Below are 19043 nucleotides of genomic sequence, written 5' to 3'. Positions count from 1 at the left end.
CTCTAGGGGCAGAAATATAAACTAAAGAAGTAGCTGAACGGTGAAGCAGGGACTTACTCTTGGCAGTTTCCAAGGAGCTAACAAACAGTGTTTTTTTCTACCCCTGGATGTTTCAACTCCCCTTCTTTTTCAGCTTGCCACGAAGTGGATGACTCGTCTGTTGTTGGCCTAAAGTATTTGCTCCTTGGTGCCATACACAAATGTCTGGGAAACTCAGAAGATGCTGTTCAGGTAAACTGTTAATGTCGTTTTGGCTAAAGGAGGAGAAATCATGACCACCCACATCTGTGCTTATGAATAAGAAAACATGAAAAAGCACTAAATGAAACCAAACCTCCCACTATAGTAAGAACTATATCTGCTTTGATTAATTCCATCTTTTCAGAAACTAGAAGTTGATGATAGGCAAAGTAATGTTTTCAGTGTAACTGTGGATTCTTAGGGCTTCTTTATATATGGGCTTCTTCTCTGGCAGAAGCCACTTACCAGAGCTCACAGTTTCGGAGTGAGACGGGAAGAAGTGAGGCAGAGCATCTGAAGGAGCAGGACGAGGCCTCATAGTTAAATGAAAACAGAAGTGATCGGGTGTGTTAGTGTGCGTTCACTTTTCCACTCTTCACAGCTGCACATTACTGGTGTGGGACTTAAGCTGCTGGCTTCGGCTGGGAATTGAACCCCAGGCCTCCTGCATGCTGAGCAAACACTCTACCACTGAGCTCTAACCCCAGCTTGGTTGGTTTTTTTTTAAGACGTCTGTCCCAGTGTTGCTTTGACTACTCTTTGGAAGAGTATTGGGAGGCTTGATTTTTCAATCTTAGTGTGTTGCTATACTTATATTGTAACTTTAAACTAATTTTGTAGTGTGGGCTTAGGGTAGTTATTACAGAGCTCTAAATAGATCATGTGCTTAGGTGCCAGCAAGACACATTTAAGATACATGTGAAGAGATGGTTCTTGGCTTGTTTTTATATCTTAAATATTAAAATGGGCATGTTTAGATTTTTTTGATACAGATAAAAATGTTTTTTAGCAATAAGATCAATAGAAGTTGGTGTGTCAGCTGGAAAGATAATTAGCATGAATTAGACTGACTGGTGGAAAGTATGTTTTGCTGAAAGCTCATCAGGTAGGCATGTGGAAGACAGCTAAGATGGGCGTGGGGCTGGGTAGGAGGAAAACAGATGAGGAAAGAAGAGAAAAATCTTATCTCCCTTCCTGCCACCTGCCTTACACCATGTAGGAGAATGAATTAATTCCAATAACATTTCTGTTATTCCAGTTCTTTCAGCGAGCTGCTAAAGATGAGTTGTGTCGTCAGAATAACTTATATGTTCAGCCATACGCTTGCTATGAACTGGGCTGTCTTCTATTAGACAAACCAGAGGTAAGATACTATATATAAATTTTAATAATGTTCATCAGCAAAAATGTACACATGAACAGGTGCAAAGCATCCTTCATTTAAAACAAATTGAGTGAAGTGTTCTCTGGTTTGTTTTGCTTGGCTTCACGTAGGATGAGTCCGAGAAGGTAGTGATCCTATCTTCATATCCTTGAGGAGATCATGTCCCCACTGGAGCATGAATTACAATATAACTTTCAGAAAAAGATATTAACTTGAGGGAAAATCGTGGCCTGTTTTCAGAATGGTACGATATGGAGTATCTGTCCTCGATAGTGTATCGAGAACAGAATTATGTCATACCTCTAGGTCTGCCGTTTATTTAGCATATGGTTCTGGTCACATTACTTTACCAGATACCTGCTTCCTAATCTGTAAAACAGGATCAAAACAATACCTATCTTGTTGAGTCAATAAAGACTGTAAGGAGGACAAATGAAGATCATCCATTGGATGACTGTAAACATTCTAGAATACCACACAGATACAAATTGGCCATTGCTATTATGATGTATATTTAAGCTAGCACAGGGTTAGTGGGCCTTTGTCTGACCAATAGAGGCTGAATTTGCTTGATGCTTTCTTTCAGAAACTCATTCTCATGAGCTTCATATATGGGCCTTCTAAATGTTCATCTAGGTGAACAGAAATAAGTCTCTAAATCATTAAATATGTACCCTATCCTGCCAAGGATGGGCTTTTGGAAAGTCTTTTTTAATATGAAGGTCTAATTTTACCAAAATAGAAAATACAGATTTTACAAATTTAGATAGAAACTTCTAATGTAATATTCTTTAATAAAATTTTTGCTCTTCATGTAACCTTTATATATATATATATGTAAAATACATAAGACTGGCCTGTCTTTCAAAGAGTAAAGTGATATTCTCACTTAGCATGGCCTTCAAAAGGAAATGTATGTTACTATATTTAGATGAAACCTTCTAATTTTAGTTTTAGGTTGTTTAATAAGATTCTAATTTATGGCATTATGCCTTAGTTGTTTCCTCTTATAGACTAATAGTGAAGACTGAAAAATCGTTTATCAAGTCATGCCTTGATTTAAGCTCATAAACATCTTTATGTTAAGGCACAACTGAGTCATTGCTTTGAGTGAACAGTTGAGTCAGCTCTGTGCTGTGACATTAGTTCACTGCCCTCTTGCAATAACACTATCTGCTTAAGTATAGATGAATTTAGCCAGTAAGAAATAATATATTTTTCTTATATTTAGACCGTAGGGAGAGGCAGAACTCTACTTCTTCAAGCAAAGGTAACAATCCTGGATCTTCCTCTTTTCCCGTGGTCTTCCTTTTGCTGTGCGCTGTACACCTGAATGTTTGTAAAGAGATGTTCTGTTTGCTGTTAATTCTGGAAAGGAGAAGTGATAACCAATTAATTTAGTGAGCACTTGGTTTTTAAGTCAAATTTCCAAGATTATAAGGAATTCCTGTAAGAGAGCTCAGCCTGTTTTATAAATGCTCTAGTGTTAGTGTTTGGGTGAACAAATAAACTTTTACTTTGTTGCCCAGACTAGTCTCAAACTCTTGGGTTCAGGTGAGCTTCCTGTCTCAGCCTCCCAAGCAGCAAGGGGGACTATAAGCATATACCACTGTGCCCTGTGCCAGAGAAAGTAAACTTTTGATTTCATAACTGTGTCCTTGAATTAACAATTTCTAACAGTAGTTTAAAATTACTGTTTCAAAAATAATGAAAATTTTCAGAGGTAACATTGTCAACATTCAGTTTATCTTTTAAGAAATAAGCTCAAAGTATGAAGTTTGGGAAATAAGAAAATCAAGTGGCTGTGAACCCTTTCCCGGGAGTGTGCAGAATTTGACTTGGGGAGAGTAAGATGTCATGTGGTTTGTCCCGGGTGCCCTGGGCAAGCTCAGCTAAGAGTCCAACATCTCTCTCTGGCTCCACAGGAGAATTTCTCTGGCTACGACTTTGAAAACAGACTGCACGTCCGCATCCACGCCGCTCTGGCCTCTCTTAGGGAACTGGTTCCTCAGTGACCATCCTGAAGAGGTGCCCTGTCCCTCCCTACCCAGGGCCGCACTTTAAAATAAAAGCAGAGGACAGAGCTCTCGTGAAGATTGGCTTTTCTTCCACAGACCACCTGTGTCAGCGACACATTTTCCCAGCCAAGCCAACACATTAAAGATCTCCTCTTCTCACCATATAGCTACGAAGTAGTGATGATGATGGTGGTGGTGGTGGTGGTGGTGGTGGTGGTGGTGACGGTGGTGACGAGGAGGACATAACCGCCTGGGGAGAGGGTTAAGTGACCTTGTTCAAACATTTTAGTTTTGTGATTTATTATTTTTAAAATAAAATCAAAGTGAATATTCATCCCGTGATCTCATAGGAACGCCTACCTTAAGCACACACCTGAATGGGTAGCATGAAGTGCTACCTGTGATATTATTATCAATACCGTTATTAACAGTGGCATTTATATTGTGTTTTGAAAAATAAAAGTGAATTCTAGTGCTTTACTTTAGCCTCAGAATATTCCTGTGAATAACGTAGCGCAGATATTCTTATCCCCATTTTACAGACAGTGAAACTCAAGCACAATAAGGAGAATTGACTTACTCCAGTTAACTCTTCCTGGTATTAGTGGGGCAATGAATGGAAAAATGAATTTCCTGGCTACCAAGTGAATGTTATTTTATAGAGAAGGAAAAAAAACCCAAACACGTTAATATCCAAGAATTCCATATTTTATTTACATGTTAAAAGAACAAGTGTTCTTCAACCAAAGTAGTGACATCTAAAATAATTCATCTCCACATTGCCTACAAAATGTTTCAAAGTGATGAGCACTTTTTTTCTTTGAGAGCCAACCAAGCTAGAGCAGATCTAGACAATTTTATAACCAAAAGTACAATTGTGAGCTAATCTATTAGAAATCCTAGTCTGCAGATTAGGTAAATAACACCTACATTTTAGGAATTTCTCTTCTGTGAAAATTGCTTGATCAACTTTTGGGAAATCTTTTAACAAATGTATCAGAAGGGTTATTAAATGAATGTAGGTTTTTGCTTCAGAATATTTGATGGTGAAGTTAGTTGCTGGGCCGGGATTTAATCATTTTACCCTAGCTCAGGTTGATTGGTATTTTAAAAGCAGTTCAAATTTATTTCTCTTATCCATTCATTGCTGATTTTTATCAATATTTACTTTACTTCTATGCCCAGTACTGAACACTTGTGTTTTTGAAGGATCTAAATACCTCAGTCGCTTTTAAAAATCTTTGTCATGATGTGGCTTCATCTTTAAGTAGTTTTTAAAAAATTTATACTGAGCTAAAGTATCATTTTAGCGTATCATTCATTTACTATCTTTTTGGCTGGCACATGAGCTCATGTGATGTTAATACCTAAATATTTATAAAATGAAGTGTAAGAAAAAGAGCTAGAATGCTGCCAGATTTAATCTCGTTTTGAGGAAGAATTTCTTTGGAAGAAGTTACCCCTCACCGACTTTGCTAACCCATCATTTTATGTTTCCTCATCTCTTACTGATCGCTTTTGAGCGGACAAATCCCCAAAGTGTTTATTCAGATTGACTTCCTGCTGTGAATTGTGTGGATTATTTATTTATTTATTTGTTTATTTATTTATTTATGGTCCCAGGGATGGAACCCAGGTCATTGTGCTTGCAAGGCAGGCGACAGAACCACTGAGCTAAATCCCTGGCCCTGGATTTTATTTTTTATGAGTGAGAAAGGTTTTTTGGGAAATAGAAATAGCTCCTGAGAGGCAGAAGGGTTGTGAGTGGATTGCCACCAACGCCCTTTGTCGGGTGATTTATACAGCCGGGTCACAATATGGGTGCGGAAGGGGTTAAACTGTAATCAACTTGCAGGATGTGTATGGAGTTTTGATGCCAGCAAGAAAGAAAAGATTGGTACTCTGAATTCACTGAATGAGTTCATCCAGAAGCCAGAAAGAAAAATTGCTTCTGAAGGGAGAAATTAGCGTCCAGAAATACTGGGAGGTGACTACAGGGAAGAGCAGTAGGAATCTTTCAGATGCACCTGTTATCATTTCCTTCTTTTCTTCACCCATAGTATATGCTGCAGACTTTTCTGTTAGGATCGTGGAGCCTTCTGAATTGTGATGTTCTCACGTACTTGAATTTTCAGTTCAAATATTATTCTGTTATTCCATATTCAAAGATTAGAGTCTTGTGCATTCAGTTTTTTAACAAAATGTATCTTTACATAAGTTACTGTAAAAATTCCTTTCATTTCCCCTTAGGGATTTCAGGATTTCGAGTCACTTTACTCATGTTCACTGGATAGACAATTTTGTTTTTTTTCCTAGTCAAAGCACAGATATGTTCCAGCCTCACTTCAGATAACCCCTGTGGTGCATCTGTAGTGAGAGACCATGGAGAGTGAGTAGCGGGAGATTCCAAAGACACCAAATAGTAAAACCACAGTGTGAGTACGCTGGACCCTGAGGTTGGGAAGCCTGAGTGTACAGTGAGTTGAGTAATCCTAACTGTTACCTGGCCTTTAAGCTGTGAGTCGCCTAACCTGTGAACACTCTGATCTGCTTGGTAACTTGGCTTGGTATAAGTTGCTCTTTTCCCCTGCTGATGGAGAAAATAATCATATAAGTAGAACTTATATAAGTAATCATAAATAATCATATAAGTAGAACTGTTCACATCTGTGTGTGCTGTTGCTTTTTTGTTGTTGCCATCACTCAAATGGAACTTCTAACTTATAAATGTCAGATATATTTTTGTATTAGATTGTGCCTAAGATGAGAGAAATCTCTAATGTATATTTTATGTATGCTGAACGCTTTTTTATAGTTTGACAGACTTGGAGGCATGGTCTAGTAAGAATGATGTCATATGTACCATACTGGTTAATACAGTTAAAGTTTTATCTTTGTTGGGTTAGGCATCTTTTTTGTTTTTGTAAATGATAGCTAAGTCTTCTACTGAGTAAACAATTATAACTTTCAGGTGTCAGAGAAAATTAGAGTATTGTCATATTACAGAAGTCAATTATTTACTGAATTTTTACGTGTATATTTCAGCCAACTAAAATCAAATAACAATGTATATCTGATTTTTAAAAACCATACACACATTTCCTTTACCATGCACACCTTTCTAGTTGACTTCCTCTTTAAGTAACAGTGGTGTCAGGCGTTCAAAATGTGGCTTTATGAAGATACTGTCATGCCATCATGATGCACTATTTTGGTTTCTGTGGCTGGTATATCATGGAGAAAGGAAATTGCTAAGCCCAGATCATCCTAAGAAAATATATACCAGAGACAGTGACTTAAAAGTGCAGAAACAGAAAAGGGCAACAGGAACATGAGAATGGAAAAATGGTCCGTAGATGTAGCATCATATCTGACTTTCTTCTGAAAACCTGTAAGGAGTTGAGTTCTGTCTCCTTGTTGACCTGGGTATGAGGCAGGAACGCCACCACGTGTGGCCCACGTGACCTCTGGGTAACATCTGTTTGTCCCTGTGGCCAGCAGTTTTCAATTTTTGTGTCTCACAAACGAGCCCTCTTGCTGTTCTGATTCAGCAGGCTTTGCAGCTGAGGCTTGAGGCAGCGTTATAAACAAGCTCCTGGAATGATTCCAGTATAGGTCTGGATTAGAGAAGTAATGCAGTATGGCTAGGCTATCATCCTTTGTATTTAGTAAATCAGAAGAGTCAAATGCTCACAGAACTGCCTAGGTAGATTAAGCCTGGCCACAGAGTTATTGAGCCATGAAGGAAATGCTTCTAACCCATTTGCTTCCTGAAGTAGACTTCTGAGTTTTAAAGGCGCAGAAGGGTGCAGGCAGGTGAAAACGATGGCTGGTGGGGCCTCTGAGATCTTGGACCTAATAAGCTAAAGCACAACTAACAAACAGCACGTGTGTCCAAGGCTCTGGGGAGTTCAGTGGGAAGGAGGTGAGAAGGAGCTAGGGAAGCACGCACACCACACCAAGAACTCGGCTTCTCTAGGGTAAAGATTTGGGATGTAGGGAGGGGGACAGTGGAAAAAAGGTGCACTTGCATTTTCTGTTAGATCACTATTGACCAAATGGCAGATGAACGCAAGGACAGCAAGGCTGAAGCCACATCAGATCATTTCCTAATGAAATGATCAAGAAATCAACTGCAACTGGGCAGTGGTTTGAAAATTCTTGGTTAAATGTTTTCACTGTAACAATTTGCATTTCAGAGTGACTCAGAAAAGTCCTTGAAGGAATGAAAAAAAAATAAAGGCTTTGTTTCGGAATCATAGGTATTTTCTGTATAGTACCTCGCCCTTGATAGCTATTCAAGATGACCTCCAGATGGGCTACACAACCGTAAAGCTCTCCACTTGGAAGACACAGCAGTGGGTCTCTGTAAAGTTAGTACTTAAGAATTTTCAGCAGCTCAGCTCATTACAATCGTTGGTCCTTAAGTGTATTATATGGCAAACTTTCAGGAATCATAACAGGTAATCTTTTTATTTACTACAGTAGGGGGCACAGGCAAATGACGATTCAAAATGTACCAACATAGACCTATGGAAGAGAGCATTTAAAGATTCTGTAGTAGCCTGGGTACGGTAGAGACGGGCCTTAACATTGCCTTTTATTGCAAAATGCTTTGGAACCCTTTTTTTCTGAATTAAATTGGGAGCGTCAGGCATATGTCCCTGAAGTTGTTTAATCATTGATTTACAGGGCTTCATGTTGCTTTTTGAACACTTGGAAGATGGATTACAGCAAAGACTGCTTAGAATCCAGTAATTGTGCTTGTGGTATTACCCACTGCCCAGCACAGATAACTTGAACCTGAATGGGTGAAAGAGGAGAGAGTGGGTATTTCTCCTTTTTTAAAAATTGAGTTTATTGGTACATTCTAGGTAGACAGCACAGTTACATTCATTACTGGAATCTTGTACCTCTACACGACAGGTCTTGGTTCTCATTTTTTCCCCTTGTCCCTGCCCTCCCTTCACCCCCCTCCTTACCTCCCCATTTACAAACACTTTATTTCCATCTTTTCATTTTCTCACATTCTTTTCTTTCCCCTTATTACCCCTCCCCTACCCATCTAGAGTGGGTATTTCTAAATGAGGCATCATTTTGTTAATTTGGTAAAACAGTTTAAGTTACTTCTTGACTTGTGACCTGTCATTGACGGTATGATTTGGTGGGGACACACAATGCCTGATCCTTCGTATGGAGAAACATAAAGTTTCAGGTTTAATACTCATTCCGCAAACGAGTTTCTCAAAAGAGAAAGTGTCAAGTGTGTGCGCTGTGGCAGAAAATTTTCAGGAGGTGGCCCAAGAGTAATTTAAGGGCAAGGAGTGTGTGGAATGGACAGTGACAGAACTGCCACAGATTTATTGCTTTCCTTCCAAACTAGCTCCTTAGGTGGAGGGACAGAAGATCGGAAGGTTCACCACACTACCACCCCCTCCACCCCCCACCCCCGTGCACAAAGGACTCCCCTTTGTTCCGTCCGGTTTCCCTATTGGCTGGGGCTCCGTGGCTCCGCCTCCTCACGTGGCGCCCCGAAGTGGCCCGTGAGGGGCGGAGCTCTGTGACGCACACCATGACGGTTTCCAGGGCTATAAAAGGCCCCACCGGCTCATGGATTTCAGGAGCCGCCGGCGAGGGGTCAACGAGGAAGCTCTATAAATCCTAGCCGGAAAGAAGGTGGGACGAGTCCGCGGGAAAGGTCCAACCAGTGCCCTGGAGTCAGGCCCTTGGCGCGTCTCAGGCGAAGGGAGAGGCGGAGGTTCCCGGGGTGGGAGGCTGTGGGAGAAGCCGGCGGGACGCCCGCCCTGTAAGGACGACGCGAATTCGGCTCGCTGTGTCCCGCATCTTTCACAGTTCTCTCCCCCGCACGAAAACCAGTGGGCAAAACAAACCCAGCCCGACCCCCGGGGTCTTTAGAGAGGGCGTGGCGTGTACCGTCTCCGTCCTCTGTGGCCCGGAAGCCCCTCGGTGTCGTTGCCCGAAGCGTTACCCCGCGGTCGTGGGGACGGTTGACTTCCGACCGTCTAGAAAGGAGACGTTGGCGGAGGGTCCCTAAGCAGTCTCGGAAACGGTCCTCCAGAGCTGAATCTGTGGCCGCATTTTACCCGTTGGCGCCGTTACTCGGTGCCACCCTATTCTCAGCTCGAGCGGGACAGATCTTTCTAGGAGGTGCTTCCCCCGCCCCAGGCGAGCCCAGAGGAGGGGTGAGAACTACCGCCGAGTTAAGAACTGGGCGCGCTCGCTACAGATGGTAGCACCGACTGCTAATAGACTAAAGAGCGCTTTTAGCATTTATCATCACATCCTGTGTGTGGTGCGCGCCTGTGAGCCAGCTCCAGCCGCTGTTTTTAAAAGACGGCTTCATTCAGTAAAGTTCCCGATGAACGATATTCTGGTGTCCATTTTCACCTGGCCAACACGGGTTTGTCCTGACCTTTTGGGAAGATAAAGTGTCCTTTTGAATATTCAACGCTTTTCTAAGGCATATTAGTTCCTTTTTATCAGTTGTCCCTCTGTATAATTGCTGTAACAAATCGTTCTGCTTAGCTGGGAGAAGTTTCTCCTGGGGCTCCGTATCCAGAGCAGCTATGATTCTTCCGAGCAACTCGGTTTTTTTATGTTGCTTTTTTTTTAAATCTTCGGGAAAGCAGCCATTTACCTGTTTCCTATTTTGTAATAGCTTCTTGGATCTCCTGCAAAGTGAAGGACCTATGTTTTGCACGGAGGTGCACGTCTCTCCCTCCCTTAGCTTCATTTTTACCTAATTTTCCCCTTATCCCTGAATGGAATGTTAAAATTTTCATTACGTGGATTACAAGCCTTCGTAAATAAATTTTTAGAATGAGAACACAGTATAAGATCGACACCCTCTGCACCTCTGAGAATTACTGCTTCGACTGTGGAGTGTGCTCTTGGTAGCACTTAGAAGGGCAGGAGGAGGAGGAGATGGGAAGATGAGGGCAGAGGTTAAGAACGGGTATGAGACAAGAAAGAGGCACAGATGGTGGTGAGTGGCATAGTAAACCGGGGATAACATACTTTGAATGGTAACAAAATAAAAACTGAGCAAAAATCCATAAAAATGGGCAACATACATGTTGGGATCTGTTTAGAGGAAAAGTCACTTTTTCTTGGTAATACTGTTTTGTAACTGTACAGAAAAATCAGTCCTGGTGCAGTTATTTAGAAACAGATACAGGAGCTATCATTTGGTTTTTTCTTTGTTTTTCAATCATCCTGGGAATTCTGGTAGGACTTTCCCTGTGGATTATTTTCACTAGTACTATACAGTATTGCTTATCTGGACCTTGTAAGCAGGCGGTAATGGATTTTTTCCCCCTACCATCAAGAATTGACCCATTTTACTAAAATACGTAGAGATTAGATTTAAAGTTAATTTTTAGTTTGAGGCAGGGTCTCACTACGTGGTTCAGGCTAGCCTTGAACTGATTAGCCCAGGCTGACCTTGAACTCATGGCACCATTACAAGTGTAATGATTACACTTGATTACAAGTTTGCACCACCACATCGGGCTAATTTTAAAAGTAGATGTGTTCTTGGAAAACAGTAATGCATACGAAGTATTTTAATAGAAAATTAGTATACTGTATGTAAGGTTTTGTTTCTCTTCATTACAGTTGAGGTTACAGACATCCTGCCAAAATGATTTCTTCCAAATCCAGACTTGTCGTGCCCTATGGCCTCAAGACTCTGCTTGAGGGAATTAGCAGAGCTGTTCTCAAAACCAATCCATCAAACATCACCCAGTTTGCAGCAGTTTATTTTAAAGAACTTACAATGTTTAGAGAAGGTTTGTTATTTCTTTTGCTGTTGCTTTAGATTATGTATTTGTTGCTTCAAAAAGTATTTTAAGTTGAGAATTTTATTTATCTGTAATTTCTGTACTTATTTTTCAGGGAATACGTCTCTGGATATAAAAGACCTGGTTAAACAATTCCATCAGGTGAAAGGTGAGTACCACACACATAGTGCCTGTTTTAATAATGTTGGTTTTAAGTTACTGCAAAAGTGCTAGGTAACATACATCCAGATTTAAGATTAATGGTAACAAGTGTTTTATTTGAATAATCACACTAATGTTTTAAGTATAAATAATAACACTAATGCTTTGTTTTGATTAAATCCGTTTTTTTAAAAACTAGAGGCTACCATTTTGGAGGATTCTAAATTTTTTTTTAAAAGGAATATTTTTGCAAATCATTTGCTTCAATGAATATTCATGAATTGTTTGACCAGGTTATATAAACTGTGCCTGAGACACTTTCCAATCTGCCCATCTGTGGAGAAGTATGGTGAAATTTAAAAGAACCACATTTCACAGTATGAAGACTTACAGTGAGATATGTTATCTAGTAAAGTTGTACAGGTTAAGCATCCCTGATCTGAAAAGCTCCAAAGTGCTCTAAAATCCAAAATGGGCACAGATGTAAATGCTCAGAAAGTTTTGGAGTTCAGAGGATTTCACATTTTTAAATTTTTATATGAGGGACACTCAGACAAAAATTATGCAAATATTTGTAAACCCTTAATCTGTGAGATTTGAGACATGTTGGGTTCCAGGGGTTTCAGACAAGAGATACTCAGCAGTCTTCTTGGCGCAGGCCTAATTAGCACACCCCAAGTCTAGAGAACAGATGATTTGATGTCTCTGACTATATTTACTGCTCCACAAAGTCTTTGAATGGGTCAATTTTAGTTTTTTTGTTTTGGGTGGGTAGTACTGGGGGCTGACTTTGTGCTTGAGACGCAGGTGCAGTGCCACCGAGCTAAATCACCGGCCCTGAATGGGTCAGTTTTTATAGAACAGTATCTTGAACACATATAAAGCATATGTCTACTTAGAAGGAAGTTGTGTTTTGTGCATGTAACATAGAGGTATATATCTGCTCAGAAGGAAATCGGGTTTTGTGTATGTGCATAAATATCCATCTTATGTGAGCAGGACAGCATGAAACTGGACAGAGGAGCAGTGAAAATGTCAGAGGAGGAAAGGTAGCAAAGGGTTGAGGCTAGTGAAAATTTAGGAAGACCATTATAAGCAGAAGAGGATTTAATGGTCACACCCCAAAGAATGTGTAAAAAGAATGCATGACAAACGTCACAGAATTTTATGAGGTAAAATGGAGACTCATGGCCAGTGTGAGACATAACTAAATCATTCTTGGTGGTTGACCAACATTTTAGAATAATCATACAGAAAACAAAAGGAAGAACCTGTGAGTTATCAGCCAGTTTTGTGTTCTGTCACTTTTGTGACATTAATAGATAACCATAGTATGTAGAAATCAGAAACAAGACCTAAGAAAATGTAAAAATCGTGAGGGTTTGAATCTGCAGTGAAGGAGCTACCACAGCAGAAAACAAGATTAAGAACAGCAAAGGTGTGCGTTTGAAGGGACAGAGAATGAAATGCTATGGTTAAGGAATCTCTTCTAGTCTGGCTGCTTCCCCAAGGGGACTGGTGGCATTTTCAGCTCACTGGACAACAGGCCTAGGACTTGGTTTTTACTGTCAGCAGCAGAACAGAGAAGTACAAGAACATTAACCACCCTTCCCTTCCCTGTGTGCCTGGTTTCCCAGGTAGGCAGGCTGTTATTTGTGTTTTCTGTACTTGACAGTGTGAGCAATGTGCAGGCTTTCTGTGTTTGTAAAATGTTGACACAGTCAATGAATCTGTATGGTGGGAGATAATTAACCAGTAGCTTTTGGTTGAATTTGTTTAAGGAAGAATTTATCCACCATTCAATTTAGCAAGTGTACTAAATGAGAGGAGATTTTTGGTCCAGATAGGTCAGCATCTTTAATCCCAGAAATTTACTAAAGCAGCCACACTTTTGATGGAAGAAAGGGATAGGAGATGGTGCAGCTTTTCTCCTCGGAGATACCAAGGAGCTGGACAAACCATACACATCATCTTGAAAGCAGGCTCACACGGTGTATTTGTAGAAAGATTGTGGAAATGAACATTGCTTGTTCTCACTTACGGGACAATGGGAAGGTAACATGAAGGTAAGAAGCAGAAAGCAGAGTTAAATGTTGTTAATACCAGTTTGGCTCACGCATCTGTTTTCTTTCATGGTCATCCCACATGTTTTAGTGGACTATCAGTACTCACTAAAGTCCTATCCTGAGACTGCTAGAGTCCACCTACAATTAGGAAGCATCAGAGGATAGACAGGCACCATAGGTTCCCACTCGGTCGGACTTTCCTCCCTTGAGTGGCATGCTCCTATCTTCTGGCTGCTTTAATTTCCTACCTCCTGTTCCTGCGGGAGCTCCAAGTAACCTTGGCTGCATGGTTGTTCATTTCTTCACTATAAAACAAGTATAATACAGGCGTAACACTTGTGTGTACCCTACTTTTACATATGGGTACAGCACCTGTCATACTCGCAGACTCAGTGACTTGCACCCTGTGGAAGTGAACCATTCTTTGAGGACTGTCAGCTGACCCTTACTGTAGAATTTGTCTCTTCAGCATGAGGCATGAGCCTGAAGATGGAACCTGCTGTCAGAACTTGTGATGTGGGCAAGAGCTGTCACCCCTAGATGCCCCCAGTCTCCCTGATGTGTAGGTGTATGAGTTTTATAAGGACATTCAGTGTGGGGATGTAGTGTTCTCCAGAGTTCTTCCCAAACTGGTTAGCATTGCTGCATGTTGCCTGCAGATGTGTGGAGATAAGACACACCCTGCACACACGTCATTTCAGTCGTATACTTCATTCTGAGAATTTTTTCCTAGAAAGCACTTTTGGTAGCTCTCACTGTAGGTAGAAACAGTTTACCCATCTCTCCCATTGCTTCCAGATTTCACAGGTAATGGGGAGGAAGAACCAGGCACAGGAGCAAACTTGTCACTTCTCTGTCATGTCATCTTTCTGCACATTTCCTAGGGCCTAGTGTCTTTAGGACGGTTCCTGGCACTATCCAGGGGTGTCATTGTGGCCCTTTACCATGTAAGCCCATTACCAAAGCAGCTCAGGCTATGAAACTTTCTTGGACATTCCTCTTTTTTCTGCAGTTTGATTAAGCAGATTGTCGTGGCTTGGGTTTAGATGTCCCCACAAAGCCTCATGCTTTCTCAGAGGTGGCTGAATCTAGAGTGTGTGATTGACATGTGGAGAGGCTAGGCCTGCGGGCACTGGGATTAAGGGCCTGAGTGCTGCCCGCCCTAAGTAGTCCTCTGAATAAGATAAAAGGGGCAGGAAGATACTGTTTAAGTCTTTGTTGCTTTTGCTGTCTTCTGCTGCCATGAACTGTTGCCCCTAGCCACCCTGCCTTGGAGCCAGGTGATTATCGTCTGAAACCCCTATGAACTATAAGCCAATAAACCTTTCCCCTTTGATTTTGGATGTAGGTATTTTATCTCAGCAAGGAGAGAAAAGTAACAGATCCTCATACGACATGAATTGGTGAAAAATACCCGTATCTCAGTCTTCTGATAGTTTCTTCATTCATCCTAACCGTTAATTGATGAGATTTAAAACTCAGGTGATGTTTTAAAACAAAAGAATTATTCACTTAAACCTCACCACTTAGTATATGCTAGGAAAGGAAGGAATGGGATTAACGTTTATTGAAAACTGTTTTGTACTGGCACCTAAGTTTTGTTAAACACTATGAGGTAGGTGACATCATTGCAGTTTCACTCAAGAGGCTTGGGAATAAATAACGTCTACATTTGTAAATAAGAAGACAGTGGTGGAGTTGGAATCTGAACTCAGATCTTAGTAGCACGGCTTATGTTTTTCATACTATAAAGTAAGCAGCGTCCTAGGATCTCTCTGGCAAAACCTATTGAAGGGAGGGAGTGATTCGAGAGCAATTTGGTCCCTTTCCTCTATCATCTCTATTTCACTTCTTTCCACCTTGTCACCTTTTTTGTGTGTAACCTGAAGGGCAAAGGTGCTAATTCTGGTCTTTTCACTACTGAAGAGAGATGCTAGTTTCTCCTTTGAAGTGGCAGCTCATATCTTGCCACCACTTATCTCCCACCAGGATAAGCCAGATTGTAGAAACAGAGGTACACTCCTCTTTTGAAAAAAATCAAGGCCAAGCTCTGGGGTCTGGAGTTTATACTATGCATTAGACTGAGTTCAATCCCTAGCACCATCAAACACTCCCCCCCACACCCAAGTCAATCCCACCTGGTCCTTAATTTACTTTGCTAACTCATCCTGGATATTTTTGGGTTTAGCTATGTAATGGGAAATATAGTTATGAATTGCTGTTGATCATTGGGCCCAATTTCAACTTCTGTGTGGCACCATAGCAAGTGTGCACAGTATTAAATGTTAGCTTAAGCTGTCTACTTGTATTATTTCCTTGAGTTAACTCCTAAACCAAATTCTGTTGTTCTGCTGTATTCGTATGGTTGATTACACATACTGGTAGCTGCTCGTGTTTACACAAATGAGGACACACCTATGTTAAGCCTAACCATAGTCAAGATCATACTGCAACTTGCCTGGATGCTTTTTTTAAGGAAGGCCATCCTGATTCATAAACAGTTGATAGGTACTGTGTCTCAATAGCCTTTGTATTTATTGAAGTCTTGTATATGCCTAGGCAGAGTGGTGATAATTTGTATCAAGGAGATAATTTCATTAAAATTAGAAAAGTCTTCATTATTCGGTGGTAATGGGAGAAAGACTCTGGTCCTTTATGCTTTTCCATTGTGGCAAGATTAATCAAGTGGGGAATTGTTTAACATGTTCACAGTGGGGCCGTAATTCTTACACCTTCTGCCAGCTGGCTTGAACTTCAGCTTGTACAAATGGATCTAATTGCTTTTATCAGTCTTTTTACTAATAAAATTACTAAAAAGCCACCTGATCAGAGAGTTATGCTTGTACCACTGATGATTCAAGCCAGCAGGAAGGTGTTAGAAGAAGGCCATGTAAATGCATGGTCAAGAATTTGGGTTAGCGTGTCAGACTAGGACCAGAAACATGGGAAGCAGACACAGCCAGCCAGGAAAGCTGACAGCAAGGCAAGTTGCCAAGATGAAGTCAGAAACACTAAAAGACAAAACACAAGACATGAAAGAACATCTTCTTTTTAGCTTTTTAACTTCTGTAATCCAGAAACTTTCATAGCTCCCTACAAAATCCATACTCCTCTTTATTGTGGAGATATTTCGGAAAAATTTTAACGTGCTTGGATTTGAGATAATTCATAATTATTCCTGCTTGTGATGTTGTTCTCTACCCACTGCAGCATTCTTTTGCTCTAGGGAACAGACAGATATAACTCAGAGCAGGGAAGTAATTACTCAGTATTGAGTTTCCAAAGTGCATAGTGAACAAGCTAACATTTTGGAGTTGACTGTTTATTGAGAGAAGATGATTATCTTAAAATATCAAGGGCTGAGTTTTACTTTACATAAGCTATAGAGGAGGGAAAGAGGTGGGGAGGGAGTTACATAAGCTTGGTTCTTGCTGTAAAGGAAAAGGAAATGGATCATCCTTGCTCATAAAGGATCTGTGGTGCTGGGATGTGCATAGAGCCTAAAAACCACTTGGTATAAGGAAAGGAGAACCCCTGAGTCAGAACTTCCTAAAACCTGAGTAGAAGCCTTGCTCTTTAGGCCTTCCTGGTGCTCTTCCTAGAAGAGTATGTGCTGCTCAGAGAAGCTGTGTGGCATGCGTGGCACTGCATTTAGCACCGCACTTGCTGTCTTCAGTCACCCCCTCAGCAGTTATCCTGTGTCAGGTGCCCCGTAAATAGTTGTTGAGAGGCGTGCACTGAAGCGAGTGATTGAAAATAAGTTATTTTGCAGATGGGCCTGTGATGATTCTGCTGGTTTCTTGTGGCCCGGATATGGCTTTGAGTGGGTCCAGATATTTCTGGATTGTCCCAGTAACTGGCCAAAGGATCAGGATGGGGAAGGTGAAGTCGGCAGAGGATAGGACATAACATCCAAGCTAAGAATAAGATGAACATTGGCAGCTAGACCTTAGATGCTACAGAGAACCAAGTCAGGAATGAGCTGTACCAGTCCTTGAGTGAGCTAACCCTAACCAACAAACAGACCTGAGTTGCACCACTGTGCAGGGTAATTGAGAACCACAGAAAAGGACATTCGGATTTGAGCCAGAACTCAGAATCCCTCTTTAGAAAGGGGGACAGGAGTGATGAGATTTTAAAATCAAGTAAATTCTGACATCAGAAAATATGTGTTTTAATGTAAGATAGGTTAAAGTAAAGAAATGCTTTTGGGGCTTATCCAAGTCGGTGTCTGTAAATTTTGATCCCTCTACAAGAGGCTGCATGCAAGGCTTCGATGACTGGCATCTCTTATTTTCGCCATCTCTCTCATCCCTTCAGTGATGTTCTGTGCCAGACACCGACACTGTCATCTCAGGAAAGGGAGAATTTCAAGCAGTTTGATTTTGGCTCATGCTGCTTTCCCCTCCGGGAGTTCCTTTCTCTCTCCTTTCCACCTTTCAAATTCTGTGTATTTTCAAAACAGAACAAAACATTTCCTCTTTATTTTTATTTATTTTACTTGTTGCAGTGCTGGGGATCACACCTGGGGCCTCATGCAGGTTAGGCAAGTGCTCTACCACTGAGCTACGTCCCTGGCCCTAAATCCTACATAGTCAAGGTCTCATTCATTATTTTATTTAGCAAGTATTTTAAATTCCTGACAACGGCCAGATATTATGGTAGGTGAAAGTCAATGGAAGAGGAAAGATTTTAGTTTCAGCTGTAATAGAGCTATTGACATTGGTCTTATTTCCTGTGCTAAACAACCATAAATGCTAGATAGAAAATCCAATGCCTATATACTTAGGAGGCGGGATTCATGGAAATTTGGCCCCATGTTCATCCTTTTTCCCTGAGGACATTTTTCAAATTCTTGTGCAGAAAAATAGATCCAAGAAGCCAGTAGATGTCTGTCTAGGAAAAGGCAAAGGCAAAGTTTGGTGTTGCCAGTATGCCTGAGAATTGCATACTGAGGATATCAGAGAGGAGAGATTTGCATTGAAGGTCTGGAAAAACACTGCTTGTATTTTGGTCCATTTCCTAAGTGAGCTCTTGTGTGGAGTAAGGCTACGGTGCTTTGACAGAGAAGGGTGGTTACCAGGAGACTTGAGAAGCATTGGGAGGGGCTTTACAGTTTGAGCCTAGCCAAAAGGAAGAGACTTCTGTGAACCTCTGCTGCTTCAGTTGAAACTACAGAAAGGTCACACCCTAGGAATAAAGAATAAGTGTTCTGGGAGTGAGAACAAAGCTGAAATATGCCTACTATAACAAAACCATCTCCAGCGTATCAGATTGATGTGCCGTTATTAAAATAATGTGTAGAAGAAAATAATACAATCTGAGCCAGTGCAGTGCAGCATTTACAATTGGCAGCATACAATTAAAAATTACTAGGTAGGGCCGGGGATTTTTAGCTCAGTGGCACTTGCCTGCCTCAAGCAGGAGGGTCCTAAGTTTGATCCCTGGTATAGCCGAAAAAGAAAGAAAATTACTGTTCATTCGAAGAAGTAGGAAGGGGCCAGAGATTTAGCTCAGTGGTTCCTCTGCCTGCCTCACAAGCACAAGGACCTGAGTTTGATCCCTGGTAACAAAAAAAAAAAAAAAAAAA

At 41.0% G+C, this 19043-nt stretch overlaps 2 protein-coding genes across 9 annotated transcripts in view; both read left to right on the top strand.

The window, feature by feature from the left end:
• Nucleotides 1-4632, top strand: part of Ttc39c (tetratricopeptide repeat domain 39C) — a 55362-nt gene extending 50730 nt beyond the window's left edge. Inside the window, exons 8-11 of one of the 2 annotated variants that reach the window (XM_010643872.3) lie at nucleotides 134-231; nucleotides 1280-1384; nucleotides 2637-2675; nucleotides 3331-4632. In XM_010643872.3, the coding sequence (XP_010642174.1) occupies nucleotides 134-231; nucleotides 1280-1384; nucleotides 2637-2675; nucleotides 3331-3420 (332 nt within the window). In that variant the 3' untranslated portion in view covers nucleotides 3421-4632. The remainder of the gene's footprint in view (nucleotides 1-133; nucleotides 232-1279; nucleotides 1385-2636; nucleotides 2676-3330) is intronic. The other variant, XM_010643843.3, reaches the window with a different exon arrangement.
• Nucleotides 4633-8960: 4328 nt separating this feature from the next.
• The window catches only part of Cabyr (calcium binding tyrosine phosphorylation regulated), a 22511-nt gene continuing 12428 nt past the window's right edge, over nucleotides 8961-19043 (top strand). For 3 of the 7 annotated variants that reach the window (XM_010643778.3, XM_010643767.3, XM_010643757.3), the window contains exons 1-2: nucleotides 8977-9099; nucleotides 11341-11394. Coding sequence is in view for 4 of the 7 variants with exons in the window: in XM_033757584.1 (XP_033613475.1) it covers nucleotides 11087-11234; nucleotides 11341-11394 (202 nt within the window). In the remaining 3 variants the exon portion in view is untranslated. Of the gene's footprint in view, nucleotides 9100-10410; nucleotides 10430-11061; nucleotides 11235-11340; nucleotides 11395-19043 lie in introns of those variants that run through there. The other 4 variants (XM_033757584.1, XM_033757583.1, XM_010643740.3 and 1 more) reach the window with 3 other exon arrangements.

This window comes from Fukomys damarensis, unplaced genomic scaffold (assembly GCF_012274545.1).
Source record: "Fukomys damarensis isolate Sample0158 unplaced genomic scaffold, DMR_v1.0_HiC HiC_scaffold_30, whole genome shotgun sequence".
Taxonomy (NCBI): Eukaryota; Metazoa; Chordata; class Mammalia; order Rodentia; family Bathyergidae; genus Fukomys; species Fukomys damarensis.
The sequence above is the reverse complement of the archived record's forward strand: the minus strand, read 5'-3'. Positions and strand labels throughout refer to the sequence as shown.